General features: G+C 59.5%; 1 protein-coding gene across 1 annotated transcript; it reads left to right on the forward strand.

Moving 5' to 3' along the window:
* The first annotated feature begins 414 nt into the window (after nt 1-414).
* Nucleotides 415-10,982, forward strand: NPDC1 (neural proliferation, differentiation and control 1). Its single transcript, XM_018074135.2, has 9 exons — nt 415-432; nt 1,780-1,945; nt 6,270-6,377; nt 6,502-6,675; nt 6,793-6,859; nt 7,847-7,931; nt 8,064-8,143; nt 8,371-8,467; nt 9,401-10,982. The coding sequence occupies exons 1-9, from the start codon at nt 415-417 to the stop codon at nt 9,476-9,478; spliced, it is 873 nt and encodes a 290-aa protein (XP_017929624.1). The 3' UTR covers nt 9,479-10,982.
* The last annotated feature ends 3,684 nt before the right edge of the window (nt 10,983-14,666 follow it).

Consider the following 14,666-nt stretch of genomic DNA (forward strand, 5'->3'; position numbering starts at 1 on the left):
CCCTTGCCGGGGGACCAGAACTGTCATGATTCGTGTCTTGGCAGTTCCGTCTTGTTCCAGGACTCTCCAGTGTGCACAGGGTGCTGCCTCCCTCGCCCCCTGGTGTGCTGTAGTGATGGGGATCAGGACAGCCCCCAGCGTCGGGGTGCCCCTCCTCACGGGGTGCTCGGTGCCAGGGCTGCCCCCCAGTGTTGCCATCCCCGGGATGCAGGACAGGCAGATGGCAGGTGTGTTGCTGGTACTAGTGTGGGTGGCAAGGGCTGGCAGGGCTGGCTTGGGGTGCGTGGGCTGGTGCTGGAAGCAGCTCCTGCTGTGACTCATCGCCAGCCCGGGGGCGGCCAGTCTGGCCCTGCTCCCGGTGCAGCCCCACAGCCCCACTCCCTACCCGGTGCTGCCTGCAGGAACACTGTGGGCATGGCCATGCGTGGCAAGGTGAGGGGCAGGGTAGGGCAGCTGTGTGCTGTGCCCCCATCCAGCTCTGCCTCCCATCCAAATGCGCTCCCTATTCAGCTGCACCTGTCTTTCAGCTGCACTTCTCCTCCAGCTGTGCCCCCTCCAGCTGCACACTCCCATCCAGCTGTGCTGTCATCTTTGCCTCACATCCAGCTCTGCTCCTCATCCAGTTGTGCCCCATCCAGCCCTGTCTCCCATCCAGCTGTCCCCCAATCCAGCTCTGCCTCCCATCCAGCTGTGCCCAGCCTGAGTGCTGGGCATACTGAGGGTCACCTGGTTCTGCACTGCCACCAGCTTGTGAGGGAGGGACACTCATGCTCATGCTGTGGCAGAACCAGCAGTGTCACCATCAAAACCAGGCCCCCAGCGTGTCCCTGCAGCCCCCCGCTGAAGGTGACACCTGAAGCCTGGCTCTGTGTGTCACTGTCCTGTCTGGTCACAGTTCCTCCCTCCAGCTCTGCACATGGTTGGCCGCCATCACCCAGTCCAGGACTCAGCTTTGTACAGGACACGGAGACTCTGTGTCCCCCTAGGAGGTCCCGCTGGCCTGAGCCTGCCTGGGGTGATGAACCAGGGTGCTCCCGGCCATGACAGCGCTGCTGTGGTGTGATGGGTCAGGTGAGGTGGAGGATGGGGGGCACATGCCTGTTCCCAGGGAGTGCAAGTGCCCCAGAGCTGACATGGGACATGAGACACCCCATGACACTGCGAGGGAGGTTTGGGGTGCAGTGCTGGGAAGGGCTGGCTCCCACTGCTTCCCCTGGGGAATGCCGAAGGGATGGGATCCTACTTGCCAGTGCTAGCACTGACCTGTCACAGCCCTACAGAGGCTTGGGGGGGTTGATTTGGGACTTTTGGTTTGACAGTCACCACGCGAGCTTCAGTCTGTGCTAGTTGGATTTCAGATCCCTGTGTGGGGCAGGCTGGGGTGGGAGACCCTGGTCACTGCCAGATCTGTGGGGCTCAGAGTGTCCTGTAACACATCCTACCATGAGATGGTGACAACCCTGGGGCTGGAAGTGTTGGGAGTGTGGATACTGGCTGCTCTTCCCTGAGGCAGCAAACTTGCAGGTCATGGGATCACAAACTATCTCAAGTTGGAAGTGACCCATAAAGATCATCGAGTCCAACTCCTCGGTCGTTAAGCCTGTCGTTAATTGCAGCCAGTAATAGCTTTCTGGAGGCAAAGCAGGGCCAAGGGGTGGCTCTGGTGAAGCCCTTCCATACCTGGGAGCTGCAGCGAGAGCATCCTGGGGCAGCTGGATCCCATTCCAAGAGGCCACGGACAGACCTGGAGGCACATTCGACCCCTCTCCTCCCCCTGAGCTCTTTTCTCCTGTCCCCACAGCAGTGTCCTGTCCCCGGAGCCTGGACTGTGCCCTGCAGCGCCGAGAGTTCTGCCCACCGGGGTCGGGTGCCTGTGGGCCCTGCCTGCCCCCCTTCCAGGAGGACGACCACGGGCGCTGTGTCCAGAAGCAGTTCTCACCCAGTGGTAGGTGCACCCACTCCACAGCAGTCCCTTCACCCCCTGCCTGCACACCTGCCCCTCCCCTCTGCAGCTCTGGGAGGTTCTGTGCCTCAGGGAGCACCCTGCCCCATCAGCACCCCATCCTCTGCTCTCTCCTCTCCATGGCAGCCATATCTCTGTGGGGATGGCTGCTCTGCTCCCTCTCACTCTGCTCACCGCAGCTGAGGGGTGGTTTTGGGGTTGGCAAGGAGCATGTGGACCCCACTCTGCTCCCCATGCATCCTCCTTGGGTGACTGCATGTGGCCTTGCCAGCACCTCAGGGTCCCAGGACCGCTGGGGACAGGAGGGGCCCAGGTGGCTTCCGGGGCTCTCTGGGGTCTGCCTGGCTGTTCCAGGTGCAGGCTCTGCAGGAGCAGGGAGGCAGTTTTCAGCACACAGAGCTGTGACTTGTGCTGACCCTGTGGTCGAGACAACTGGGTGGCCACAGCCTCACCCACCCCGGGGCTGAGTTGAGACATTGGCCTGTAGTTCAGGGCTGCTGCCTCCTCCTTGGGTGCTGCCCAGCATCTGTGCCAGGAGGGCTGGAGTCGGCAGCGCCAGGCAGGACCGTGCCTGCCTGCGCACTGGGGTACCAAGGGCTGTGCAGGGTATTATTCCTGGCTCCTTTCCGGGGGGATATGAGGGGCAATGACAGCCTGGGTGGCTGCACTGTGCCAGTGAGGAGAGAGACAAGCAGCATCCTGGGAGCAGCAGCCCATGGTCACCCATCCCACTGCTGCTGCAGTAGATGGAGGGTGCTGCCGGTGTAGCCATGGCACTTATGCCCCAGTTTGGCTGCAAAGACAGTGCCAGGCACAGGCATTTTTTAGCATGACCCTCAACTCTTCATGATGCTTGGAAAGCTGTGGCAGAGCTGTCCCTGCCCCTTTGTCGTGGGGTTTCATGCAGGTTCAACGCACAGGTGAATTAAGACCGTAATTAGGGCTCCACACAATTATTTTTCCTGTAACTTTAGTGGAGCAGTCTCTGTGTCTGGGGAAGAGGCCAGGACTGGCCATGCCCTTGGGCTGCTCCTGGTGTGTTCTGCTGGAGACCATCTGGATGCAAGGTGACAGCTCTGGAGCACCTCTGAACTACCTCCTGCTGCAGAGCATTATAGCATCTCCCCCCCTGCCTGCCCTTCTCCATCTGCTCTTTGCTCCCGCTGGCCCCAAAAGCCTCCTGCTAAGTGGGGTGCCAAGTCCTGCGGAGCTTCCAAAAACATGCAGGGTGGCTTGTCCTGTGCCAGGCAGGATGGAAAAGTGCTAGTCACTGACCCAGAGAGGCAGCTCCCCTTGTATTTGAGTTCCATGCAGACATGGAGGGGGCCTCTGGATTTTGGAGGATTGCTTTATGTTCTTGAGCACGTTCAGGGTCCTGGCGGGGGGCAGCCAGAGCTGCTCTTTGCCCACGGCTCAGCCTGGGTGGGCACATGGGGGATGGCAGAGCCCAGCATGCCTTTAGTGCTGTTCCTCGTGGCAGGAGCATCAACCTGTAAATCAGAAGGGAGACCCCAAAGTGAGGCCCTTTGGCTGAAATGGGAGTGATGGCTGGAGGGGATGAGAGGTGATGGCATGGGGATGGGGTCCAGGCTTGGCACTTGACAGCAATCAGGGGTTCATCACCCCTGCCACAGGCTCCTTATCCACAAGTATCAAATGGCTTTGGCAGTTGTGTATGTTTTATTTTTTAATATGAAGTCTTGGAAGCAAATTCCCCTCTCAGAAGGGCTGCACATGCGCTGGCATCTCCATAGCAACCCAGCTCCTTTCTGAAGAATGCAGCCACAGTTGTATCTTCACCCGGAGAGACGTAGGACCACGGTACCATGCTCTGAGGACCCACCCTGGGAGGATAGTGACCATCTGGGTCTCTCCCAACCCCATTCTGTTGTCCCATGCAATGCCACTAGCTTGTGGCAGCAAAAGTGTGGGTACTAAGGTAAATGAAAAAGGGGGATCCCCTCCCAAATCCTCTATTTTAGCATCCCGAGGATGCCCAGCTCCTCTTGACGGGGAGGCACCAATTTTTTTTTTTCCATGAGGGCTTTTACATCCTGCCTGTACCTTGATCTGGCAGCAGCACTGGAGAAGGTTGCAAGGATGAGGAGGGGCTCTGATAGCTGCATTTTGGGGGGGATGCAAGGCAAACAGAGGGGACTGCTGTGGCTCAAGGATGCCTAACCCTTTAAAGGGAGCGCCCCTTTGCTGTGTGGTTAGGGATACTTGAGCCACTTGCAACTGCTACTGACGCTGATACCGGGATCTCAGCTGCTGCCGGATCCCTGACAGGAGCTGGGGATCCTCTCCCAAGAGCAGCTTTTTGGGATAAAAAGCATCATTTGGGGTCTCAAGAGCGATGCATGTGAGTGGTGTGTTCCTGCCATTGGTGGCAGTGGGGGTGGGTCTCGGCATACCCAGCACAGACAGCATCAGCACAGAGGTGAGATGGGATGCATAGAATCTTGATGCAGTGCATCCTACAAGCTGGCTGCCTGCACATGGCTGGTGCTGTCTTGTGCAGGGGTCTGAGCCCCCCAAAATCCCATGCACATCATGGTGCTGCATGTGTCTGTGCTGGGATGGGTTTGAGTGGTGTGCTTTGGGCTGGTGGGTCCCATGCCTGCTTCCGCTTGACCGGCATAGAGACCCACCAGGCTGCAGGAAGCACTTTGGAAAAAGGGGGAAAAGGGGATCTAAGCTCACATATAGGGGGGTTCCCCCTTTCCCATTTGCCGGGCTGCTGGCACCAAGGAGGGTATCAGCCATCCTGGGGCAGGACTATAGAAATCAGTGTATTTGTGCCCTCCTGTGGACACTGTCAGCCTCAAATTTCCTCTGCCCGGGGCAGAAGTCACACTTGTCTCTCCTTGGTCACTGCTGTCCCCAAAACATCACGGTAACTGGTGAGACCTCGATGTGTATTCCAGGGTTGAGCCCTGAGGAGGGAGAAGCCCCCAGGAGGGGCCGGGGGCAGAGGGGAGGGGCTACAGGGCTCTGCACCATCCTGGCTGTGCTATCCTGCTGCAGGCGGCAGTGGGACCTACCATGAGAGGGCACCCGCTCCCTGCACAAGCCCTGCCTGCACCTCTGAGTGCCCTGTGCATGTCCTGTGTGTCCTGTGTGCCCTGTCCCTGCCCTGCATGCCCTGTGTGCTCGGCCATACCCTACCTGTCCTGTTCCTCCCCAGCATGCCCAACCCACTGCAGCATCTCTGCTCCTGCTGTTCCTGGGACGGTCAGGCAGGAATTGGGGCTCAGCCTGGCCCCCTGTTCCCTGAAGCAGCTCAGGGCAAGTGTCTCACCTGGGAATCAAGCTGCCGGTACCATCTTGCCTTTGTATGTCTGGATTTATCCTCCATCTGAATATGGGCAGAGGGAACAGGCATAGGGATGGGGATTGGGATGGGAACAGGGATAGGACAGGGATGTCTCCTGCCTTTGAAATTGAGATTAATCCCGTTAAAAGCAGTGGTGAGTGTCAGAGCTGGACTCTGCTCAGTGAGCCTGAGAAGAGCAGCTCCATTCCTGCTCCACACTGTCACCCTGTGGGTGGGCAACTCCAGGCTAGAGTGGGGGTCCTGCCCATGCCTGATGCCACAGGAGCCCTCTGCAGGTTGGATGTCCCTGGTGAGCACTGTGCATGAGATGCCACCCATGAGATACTGGGCCAGCCCCTGGGGATACAGGGTGCTCCTTGCTGCATGTGGCACCCCTACTCCCTTCCCAAAGGGGCTGCATCCTACCAGGCAGAAATCAGCCCCTCCGCTGGAGCGAGGGCTCCCACACTCTGTTGGACAGCCCAGCTGAGCCCTGCTCTGGGGTGGCTCCTGGGGTGAAAACCAGTGTTCAGGTGTCCCCTGCCTGCGACTCACCCTGCTGGAGCTGCCCCTCACCCCTGCGGCAGAGGGGCAGCGGTGGGGTGTCTGTCCTGGTCCAGCTCCCATCCCTCCACACTCGGGGCTACTGTGTGGCCCCAGGGGCAGGGACATGAAGCATGTCCTGCACAGCAGATGCTGGCACCCTGCCTGCTCTCACAGGATCTGCAGGACCTGCTGCCTCTGTCAGAGGGGCAGACACTGTTGCTCCTTCAGCCTCCAGCGTTGGTGGGATGAAAATCCCTCCAAAAGCAGCAAGGACACACATGGGTCCCAGGTCCCAGCTTTGGGAGGGCTGCATCTGAGGGGGCTCAGACTCACCACCACCTGTGTCTGCTGGAGCTGGGATGCAAGCCCCTTCTTGAGGGGGTCTGGGGGTGGGCACACGGCTGCACCCTGCAGTGCCCACCTCATGCCCACGCTCTCCCGCAGGACGGACCTCCATTCCCAGCTTGGAGGCAGAAATTGATTTTCTGGCAGATGTGCTGGCCAGGCAAGAGGCTCCTCACCACCACCTGGTACAGGATGGCAGACCCAGGAGTAAGTGCTCTGTCCCTACTCCCAGTGGTACCAGGGACCCCATGGCAGCCAGATCCTGCACCCCAGGCTGGTTTGCCCTCCAGAGCTGCCCGGCAGCTGCTCACAGCTCTGCCTTCTCCTGCAGCCACGCTGGTGCCCAACGGCAGCAGACAGCGCCTGGCCGGCGGGCTGAGAGAGGGGCGACTGCAGCGGGGTCCCACCAGCACCACAGCAGCCGCCACCCTCCCCACCACTGCCACGGTCCAGAAGAACCCAGTGGAGGCATCCCCCATCCCTGCAAATGACAACGTGGTGCTCGGTGAGACCCCAGGGACTCGTGGGAAGGGGTTTCACACCCTCACCAGGGAAGCATGGGCTGGTGGCATTGTGCCACTGGCTCATCTGCTGTCCCTCGGTGTCCCCTCTGCCTCCACAGGGCTGATCGTGGTGTGCACAGTGGCTGGGATCTCGGCGCTGATTGTGGCAGCCGTCTGCTGGTGCAGGTGAGCCGGGGCTGCTGATGCCAACCAGTCCCTTGGTGTCCCTGTGCCCTGGACAGTGTATTCCCATGCTTCCCAGGCGTGAGGGGTTGGAGGAGAGGCAATAGCTGCCCTTGCCAGTTCCCCCCAGCCATGGTGTCTGCTGGCCGGGGTGGGAGGACAGTGGTGAGACATCCCCATGCCAGGTGCAGGCTCCTGTTGTGGGCATTGCTGTGGCACTGGGTGCTTACACTCCCAGCACGTTGGTGCCTCGTGCCCAGGCCCCATGGGATAGAGGCGGCTATGCGTGGGGGTGCCACCTGTCATGGGTGCCATCTCAGGGAACAGGGATGTGAGTGGGAGAACTGAACCCCTCTGACGGTCACTAGCTCATGAATGGAGTCGTCTGCTCCCATAGCTCCTTACGTCCACTAGGATGGACTAGAGAAGTAATTGTCCACGGTGCTGGGCACTGGTGAGGCACCTTGAATCCTGGGGTCAGTTTTGGGCCCCTCACAACAAGAAAGACATTGAGGGGCTGGAGCATGTCCAGAGAAGGACAGTGGAGGTGTGGAAGGGTCTGGAGCACAAGTCTCACGAGGAGCAGGTGAGGGAGTTGGAGGGGGGGGAGGGCTCGGGTATGGGGGGGGGCAAGGCTCAGCCTGGAGAAAAGGCAGCCTTCTCACTCTCTACAAGTCCCTGACATAGGAGCCGGATGGGGGTTGGGCTCTTCTGCCAGGTAACAAGTGACAGGACAAGAGGAAATGGCCTCAAGTTGTGTCAGGGAGGTTTAGGTTGGATATTAGAAAGGGTGGTCAGGCACTGGAACAGGCCTGCTCAAGGAGATGGTGGAGTCACCATCCCTGAAAATGTTCAACAAACGTGGATGTGGCACTTGGGGACATGGTTTAGTGATGAACTTGGCAGTGCTAAGTTTCTGATGGACTTGATGACTTTAGAGGGCTTTTCCAACCTTAGTGATTCCATGATTTCGATTCCCCTCCCCGGCAGGCTGCAGAAGGAGGTCAGGCTGGCGCAGAAAGCAGACTACTCGACCCAGCGAGTGGCCAGCCCCCTGCCCTACGACAAGATCTCGGTAAGGCATGTCCCTCCCTGTGGGGTATTTGGTGCTCTGCTGGAGGGATTCCCACATGGTGTAGGCCCCCCACCAGCCAGGCTGGGGCACTCCAGAGCCTGGTCTCCACAGCTGTTCCTGCTCTCTCTGCAGCCCGGGGACAAGACGCTGGCTCAGAGCGCCCAGATGTACCACTACCAGCACCAAAAGCAGCAGATGATCTCCCTGGAGAAGTAAGCAACCTGCCAGCAGACAGCATGTCCTGCCGTTAACTGGGGTGCCCGTAATCCCTGGGCTTCACCCCCTCTCTATATTCTCTCTCTTTAAGATGAAACTGGATGTGGCACTTAGTGCCATGGTCTGGTAACCACGGCGGTAGTGGATCAAGGGTTGGACTTGATGATCTCAGAGGTCCTTTCCAACCCATCTGATTCTATGATTCTATGATTCTCCCCCACAGGCATAAAGAGGAGCCCAAGCTGCCAGACTCTGCATCCTCTGATGAGGAGAATGAGGATGGAGACTTCACTGTGTATGAGTGCCCCGGGCTGGCTCCGGTACGCGGGCGCAGGGGAGCTGGGGGTCCCTGTGCATGTAGGGGGAGTCCAACATGTGCCTGGGATGTGTAAGGACCTTTTCCCACATGTTCTTCATCAAACCTTGAGGTAGTCCAACCCCTCTGCTCCCTCTCATTGGAGCTCTCCAAGGGCAGGAGTGCATGTTCTGGCACAAGGCTTTTCCCTGGGAGCAGAGAGCCAGGGCAGCCCTTGGCACATCTGACCCATCTTCCCTGTGGTGCCAGGGACACTGTCACTTCAGGCTCCTGAGCACCAGGAGTGGAGGGGCTAGTCCTAGTGCCACCCCAGCGTCTGGAGCATGGACCTGTGACCTCTCAAAGCCAGGAACGTCCTCACTGTTGGGCAGGGGACCCAGGGAGGGCACTTCTATATAGCCCCTGGGTCACAAAAGGAGCACAAAAGGGCTGGTGAGGGCCTTTTCACATGTAATAGGTGGCAGAAGGCCCGGCCATCGGGCCCAGATGGAGTCATCACTGGGTTTCTTTTACAGGCCCATTAAGAGGGCACTTGATGGCAGGAGGCAGGCAGTCGACTAGGCACCCCACTCCTGCTGGGGGGCCCATCCTGGAGTCCCCAGTCTGAGCAAGGAGCCCTATTCCTGACAGCCACCCTGGGAATGCTGTCCTGCGATCCCCAGCCCAGCTGTGGGGTCCCATTCCACCTGGGACCTTGGGTTTTACACATCACCCTACCCCAGCACCCCCAGCCCCACCTGGCAGGGAAGCTGCACCTTTTCAGGAGTGATGAGGGTCCTGGTGTGTGTCACCCCATCGCAATCCACTAGGTCACCTCCCTCGTCCCTGCCACGTTGGGGTTCAGACCCAAACCCCTTTGAATGGGGCAGCTGAACCCCAATTGTTTTCTGACCTCCTGCCTTTTCCTTTTCCCATCCCACTCCCTCCACCATGGCAGACTGGAGAAATGGAAGTGAGGAACCCGCTGTTTGACGACTCCTCCTTACACCTCTCCAACCTCAAGTTGCACCAGTAACACCCCTCCAAACTCCTGCACCCGAGCTCGCTACAGACTGTGCCTGCAGCCGGGGCCTGGCGGGGCGGCCCGTGCCGGAGGGGCACCCACAGCCGGGCCAAGGGCCGCAGACCCCGCGCTGCCAGACTGTTCGACGCCTGCCCAATAAACACCCACTAACAGCTATGGGAGCGGGGATTGCCCCCGTTTCCAGCGTCCTTGTCCTCTTTGCTGCTGTGATCGCCGCGTCCCTCCCTTGCCCTTTGCTTCACTGCCCTGGGGACATGCCAGCCCTACACGTGGGGGGTGGCTGCTGCTTTGGCACAGAAACTGGGGGGGTCTGCGGCACTGTCTCTTTGCAGCTGGCTTTAAGGAGGGGGCTGCTGCCCTGGCTGCAGCTAGGCTGATATGCAGCAGCTGGGAAAGGGATGGAGAGAGGGTTAGAAAGCAGGAGAGGGCCAGGAGGGCTGGGCATGCTCATGTCTGGCATCAGGGCTGCCAGCCTGCCCAGGGATGGAGCCTTTCCCTGGAGCAAGTGGCATCACTAAGGGCTTCAGGGCCCATTCTACCCCCTCCTTCCCAGCCTGGGCAGCCCCTGGCAGCAGGACAGTGCTCTGGGAGCCAAGGGCAGGACCAGGAGTGGCTCAAGCAGGTGCTGGCATCACTCTCCAGGATGCTCCTTCAAATGCTGCCCCGGGGCGCAGACAGTCCCAGTGCCACTGTGGCCTGGGAGCCCATTCCAGGCGGTGCTGGCAGAGGATGAGCTTTTTCTTACCCCAGGCCTTGGTGGGGTTAAAACTCAGAAAAAGGGTTCAGGATTTTGTTTTTAAGCCTATGTGGCCGTGGGGGAGGAAGGAGCAGGACTGGAGGGAGCAGAGGTGGCTGGGAGGGGTAGCCAAGGCATGGAGCCCACGCCCTGGCAGCATCCCTGTGGAGTCTGGCACTGCGCACTCTCCAGGCATCCCTCCGTGGCAGGAGACAGTCTCCCCTGCTCCATCTCAGGCACCTCCTGGGCCTCAGACACCCCCTGCACCCCTCTCTTACCAGTGTCCAGGCTCACCAGCCCTCACCAACACGTCCCTGCTCGGAGCCCAGTGCTGCTCCCCAAAGCCTCCCGGGTGCATTGGCTGTGACCTTCCAGCAGAAGGCCCAGGACAGGGTTTGAGTTACTTTTCACAGATTGTGGCTTCATGTCCAGACCCTGTTGTGGTCTGTCATGACCACAGGTGACCTGTTGCATGGGGGTGACCTCTTGCACTCACGGAAACCATTGCACACTCAGGCAGACACAGGCAGGGCAGGCAGCAGTGGCTGGGACGTGCCGGTGACACGGTGCTGGCATGGGGCCGTTACCATCCCTGTCCCTGGCGGGGTGGCTGACAGAGGCTGTCACAGCACAGATTCTGTCCCCATGTCCTGTGCTGCCCCTCCCCATGGGCTGCTGCCCCTCTCCCCACACCTCTCGTTGTTGTATGAATTGTAGTTCTTTTAAAAGATTTTATTAAAAGACCGTGTTTGAGACCCATGTGAATGTGTAGTGTGGGACCGAAGCGTGGTGGGTCAAGGAGACAGGGGAGGGAGCATGCAGTGGGTCCTCCAGCCCCAAACCTTCCTTGGGGAACAGCGAGTAGCCATCCTGCTCCTGCAGCTGGAGGAACCTTTAAACCTTTCGGAAGGGTTTTCCCACACAGAGAAAGAACAGAGAGTTTATTTTCTTCTGTGTTTGCCAGGAGAGGTTTCCCCAGGGAAGAGTCGGGTGGGAGCCCCCGCACCCAGCCCTGAAGCACCGAGCACCCACCCTCCCCTCCGCACATCGCTCCCAGGGCCCTTCGCACCTCGGGAATGGCAGATAAGGGCTATCGCGTCCCCTCATTGTGTGCAGCCGAGCTCCTTTGATCACGCCAGCCCCCCCATCAGGCTGATACCATCTCTCCTGGTTTCGGCAGCCGGAGGTGGGTGCTGACTCACCGCGAAAGCACTAGCCAAAGCACCCAGCCGGGATGCTTCTCCAGCTGTAGCCGTGGGTGATGCGCACCCCAAATAACCCAAGACCCCCCCAGGGCTCAATCCTGGGGAAACACAGCCTCCCACCCCCTCTCCCGAGGTCCCCAAATTTGTCCTTCCTTTGTTCTCAGAGCTCACCAATCTCTCAGAGCACATCCAGACTTTTTGGGAAGTTCTAGCTTGGAGTAAAACCTGTCTGTTCCTCCTGGGAAGACCCCCTTGCTCCTGGCACAGCAGTTGCAGGAGCCCTGTGTCCCCTGGGAATCTGCGTCCCCACAACATGTGCCGGCATGGAAGTACCATCTGTCCAGGGCCAGGGGCACCTGTGCTGCAGACATCTCAGGACACCGTGGGGCTGGGTGCAGGGTCCATGCTCAGGCCCCTCCTCGGTTTTCCCAGCTGTAACACAGCAGGGAGGACCCACTGGTGTGTTTGGGCAGTGTGGTGGTGAGGGTGTGACTGTAATGAAAGCCCGGGGTCTTTGTAAAGAGGCTCTGGGATTTTCCCCTCAGACAGGTTTGAAAGAACCGACTCCAACCTGCCCACCCAGGCCAGCTGCAGCCCAGCAAGCTGCACTGACAGGGAGCAGGTCAGTGTTCCTCCAGAAATGGGGCTTCTGGAGCTCAGCCCCCTGCCCACCCTTCCCTAGAAGGTCCTAGGGTGACCCCTTCATCATGGGACCCTGACCCAGCATGTGCAGGGCTGCAGCCCTCTGAGGTGTGATTGCCTTCAGTGGGCAACTCAGGGGGACCCGGCACAGGGCTTCTCCATCACCTGCCATAGTAAAGGGTGGGCTGACCATGAATAAAACATCATCTGTGGTCATCCACTCTCTTAAAATCTCATTCCCAAGTCACACCAGTGCCACACCAGCACACGGAGCAAAGGGAGGTGCATCTCTGCCTCCCCCCAGCTTGCTGCCATCTCAGTGAGCCAGAAGAACAGATGCCTTTCTTTCCATTCCCCTTTTCCTCACAGGATCTCATTGATCCCTAGCCGCCTTAGACCACAGAGCCTGGCCAAGCCTGGAGCACCAGCAGGTTCAGCCATGGGGTGATGGAAGGCTGCAGCATTCTCCTCTGGATCAGGCAGAGGAGACAGTTGGCCATTGGTTCTCAATGACCCCACACAATAACCAGGCAGCTTACACAGCTCCCCCAAAATCACCCTATTGAAATGTAGGGGGGGGACACACACCGAGAAACCCCACTGACTCCCTCCACATCCCCCAGCTAAAACCATCACTGCCACAATGGGCCTCGCTCCTACAAAGGGGCCGGTTCAAAGTCAACGTCTCCCTTCCCCTCCGTCTGTATATGAAAGGAGCAGGAATGCGTTTGAGGGCCGGGGGGGGGGTGGGGTGGGGGGTAGGGAGGCGGAGGGGGGAGGCAGGGCTGGGAGGCCTTCCTGGGGGGATGGAGAGAAAGAGCAGGTTGGCAGGAGGAGGGGGTCCAGCTCGGGAACAATAAATCAAAGGAAAGGGGAGTTACTGCCCGGTCAAGGAGCTTCTGAAACCCTGGGCCACAGCAGGAGTCCGGGAGGAGCAGGGCTGATGGCTGCCATCGGGGTCCCGCAGAGAGATTTCCTCTGCCCGCTGGCAGTAGGCAACAGCAGGCAGGTCTGCCTGCACAACACGGGGTCCAGCATTCCGGGCAGCACAGCTCAGGGTCCAGGTCACCCCTGGGCACGACCGAATTCAGTCCCTAATCAGGAAGGTGCCTCACCAGCTCTGGACATTAGGCCTCCCAGGTCCTGCAGCCACAGGGCTCAGTAAAGGGTACACAACCCCACTGACAGGGTTTTTAGCACCATCCGTTCATTTTCCTGGGGCTTCCCTCCCTCCCGGAGCAGCCTGACACAACCAGGTTGGGCAGCCTGATAGATGTCCTGCCAGGCGTCAGAAAGAGACATTCATTCCAGTTCATCCATTTGGCCATATTTTTTTCCTTATAAGAATATCATTAGGAGGGTTAGCTGTTCAACTTCCCCCAACATGCAGCAGTGCCAGGGGCTGCTGCTGGCACCGTGGATACCAGTCCTTGAATGCCAGTCCCTGCATGTCAGTCCCTGGGTACCAGTCCCTTGGTACCAGTTCCTGGATGCCAGACCCCGAGCACCAGTCCCTCTGTGTCAGCAGTAGATACGAGGCTTGGGGTGCCAGTCCCTGGGTGCCAGCCGTCTTGGGAGCCAAAGCAAGTGTTTCATAACCAGCACTCAAGCGCTTGCCCCTAGTTCCCCCCAGAGCCTCATCCCCATCCCGCCGCGGGGGAGGCTGCTCCAGCCTATCTCCTCGGCATATCTCCAGTGCGAGACAGCAGCAGCTCCCGGTAATCCGGGTTAATAAACAGGGAGCAGTGTCGGGATCACTGTCAGCAGCAGAGTTGCTCCTCGCCCTGCTCCATCTGGGGTCAGGGGGTGCCAGCAGTGGGGTCACACCTCACCCTGCTCCAGCTGGGTTCAAGGAGTGCCCACACCACCGGTGTCTGCCCACACACAGGAGCTGGCATCAGGTATATCCAGAGGCTGATGTGATGGCAGTATTGGGATCAGGGAAGCTCCCCGTGCTGAGCTAGGAGGGAAGTAAGGGGGAAAAGCCTAGAGCTGACCCCAAAAGTGCCACTGTGAAGGGCAGTGCGAGGGGAAAGTCCTTTAGAGAAAATATGGAGTATGCTCCATTGTGGAGCCGGTGGAGCCAACAGCTTGGGCTGCGTTTCCCTCCCTAGCAGTACACCCTGAGCTCTGGGGTCTCAGGCTCAGACATGCTCCTCCACACCACAACTTTTCTCTGCAGAAAGAGGAAGAGGAGAGGGACAGTGAGAGTGTGAAAGGTCTAGGCAGGCCCAGCTCTGTCCATGCTCACCATGGAGCCACAAGGCTCAGGCGATAAGACCAGGCATCAAGAGGGGCAAGAGGTGATGGCCAAGCTCTGGACCATCCCTGCTGCTGCACGATGGCACTGGCATCCCGGGACCTGTCCACCGTCCTGGGGACAAGGAGCTGCTGCAGGCAGGTGGCTGCCCTCACATCAGCCCCTGGCCACGGTTCATGTCGCTGCAGCTCCCCAAAGCCATCCCTTTCCCTGCCCAGGCCCCATAGCGCTGGGGGGGTTCCCAGATGGGGAGACTCCGGGGCTGGTGCTGCCCTAACACTGTCACGAGTCCCTCCTCGAGCAGCGCGGGGCCGGAGAGGTGCGAGGCTGCGCGGG

Source organism: Manacus vitellinus, unplaced genomic scaffold (genome assembly GCF_001715985.3).
Source record: "Manacus vitellinus isolate BGI_N305 unplaced genomic scaffold, ASM171598v3 scaffold_27_pilon, whole genome shotgun sequence".
NCBI lineage: Eukaryota > Metazoa > Chordata > Aves > Passeriformes > Pipridae > Manacus > Manacus vitellinus.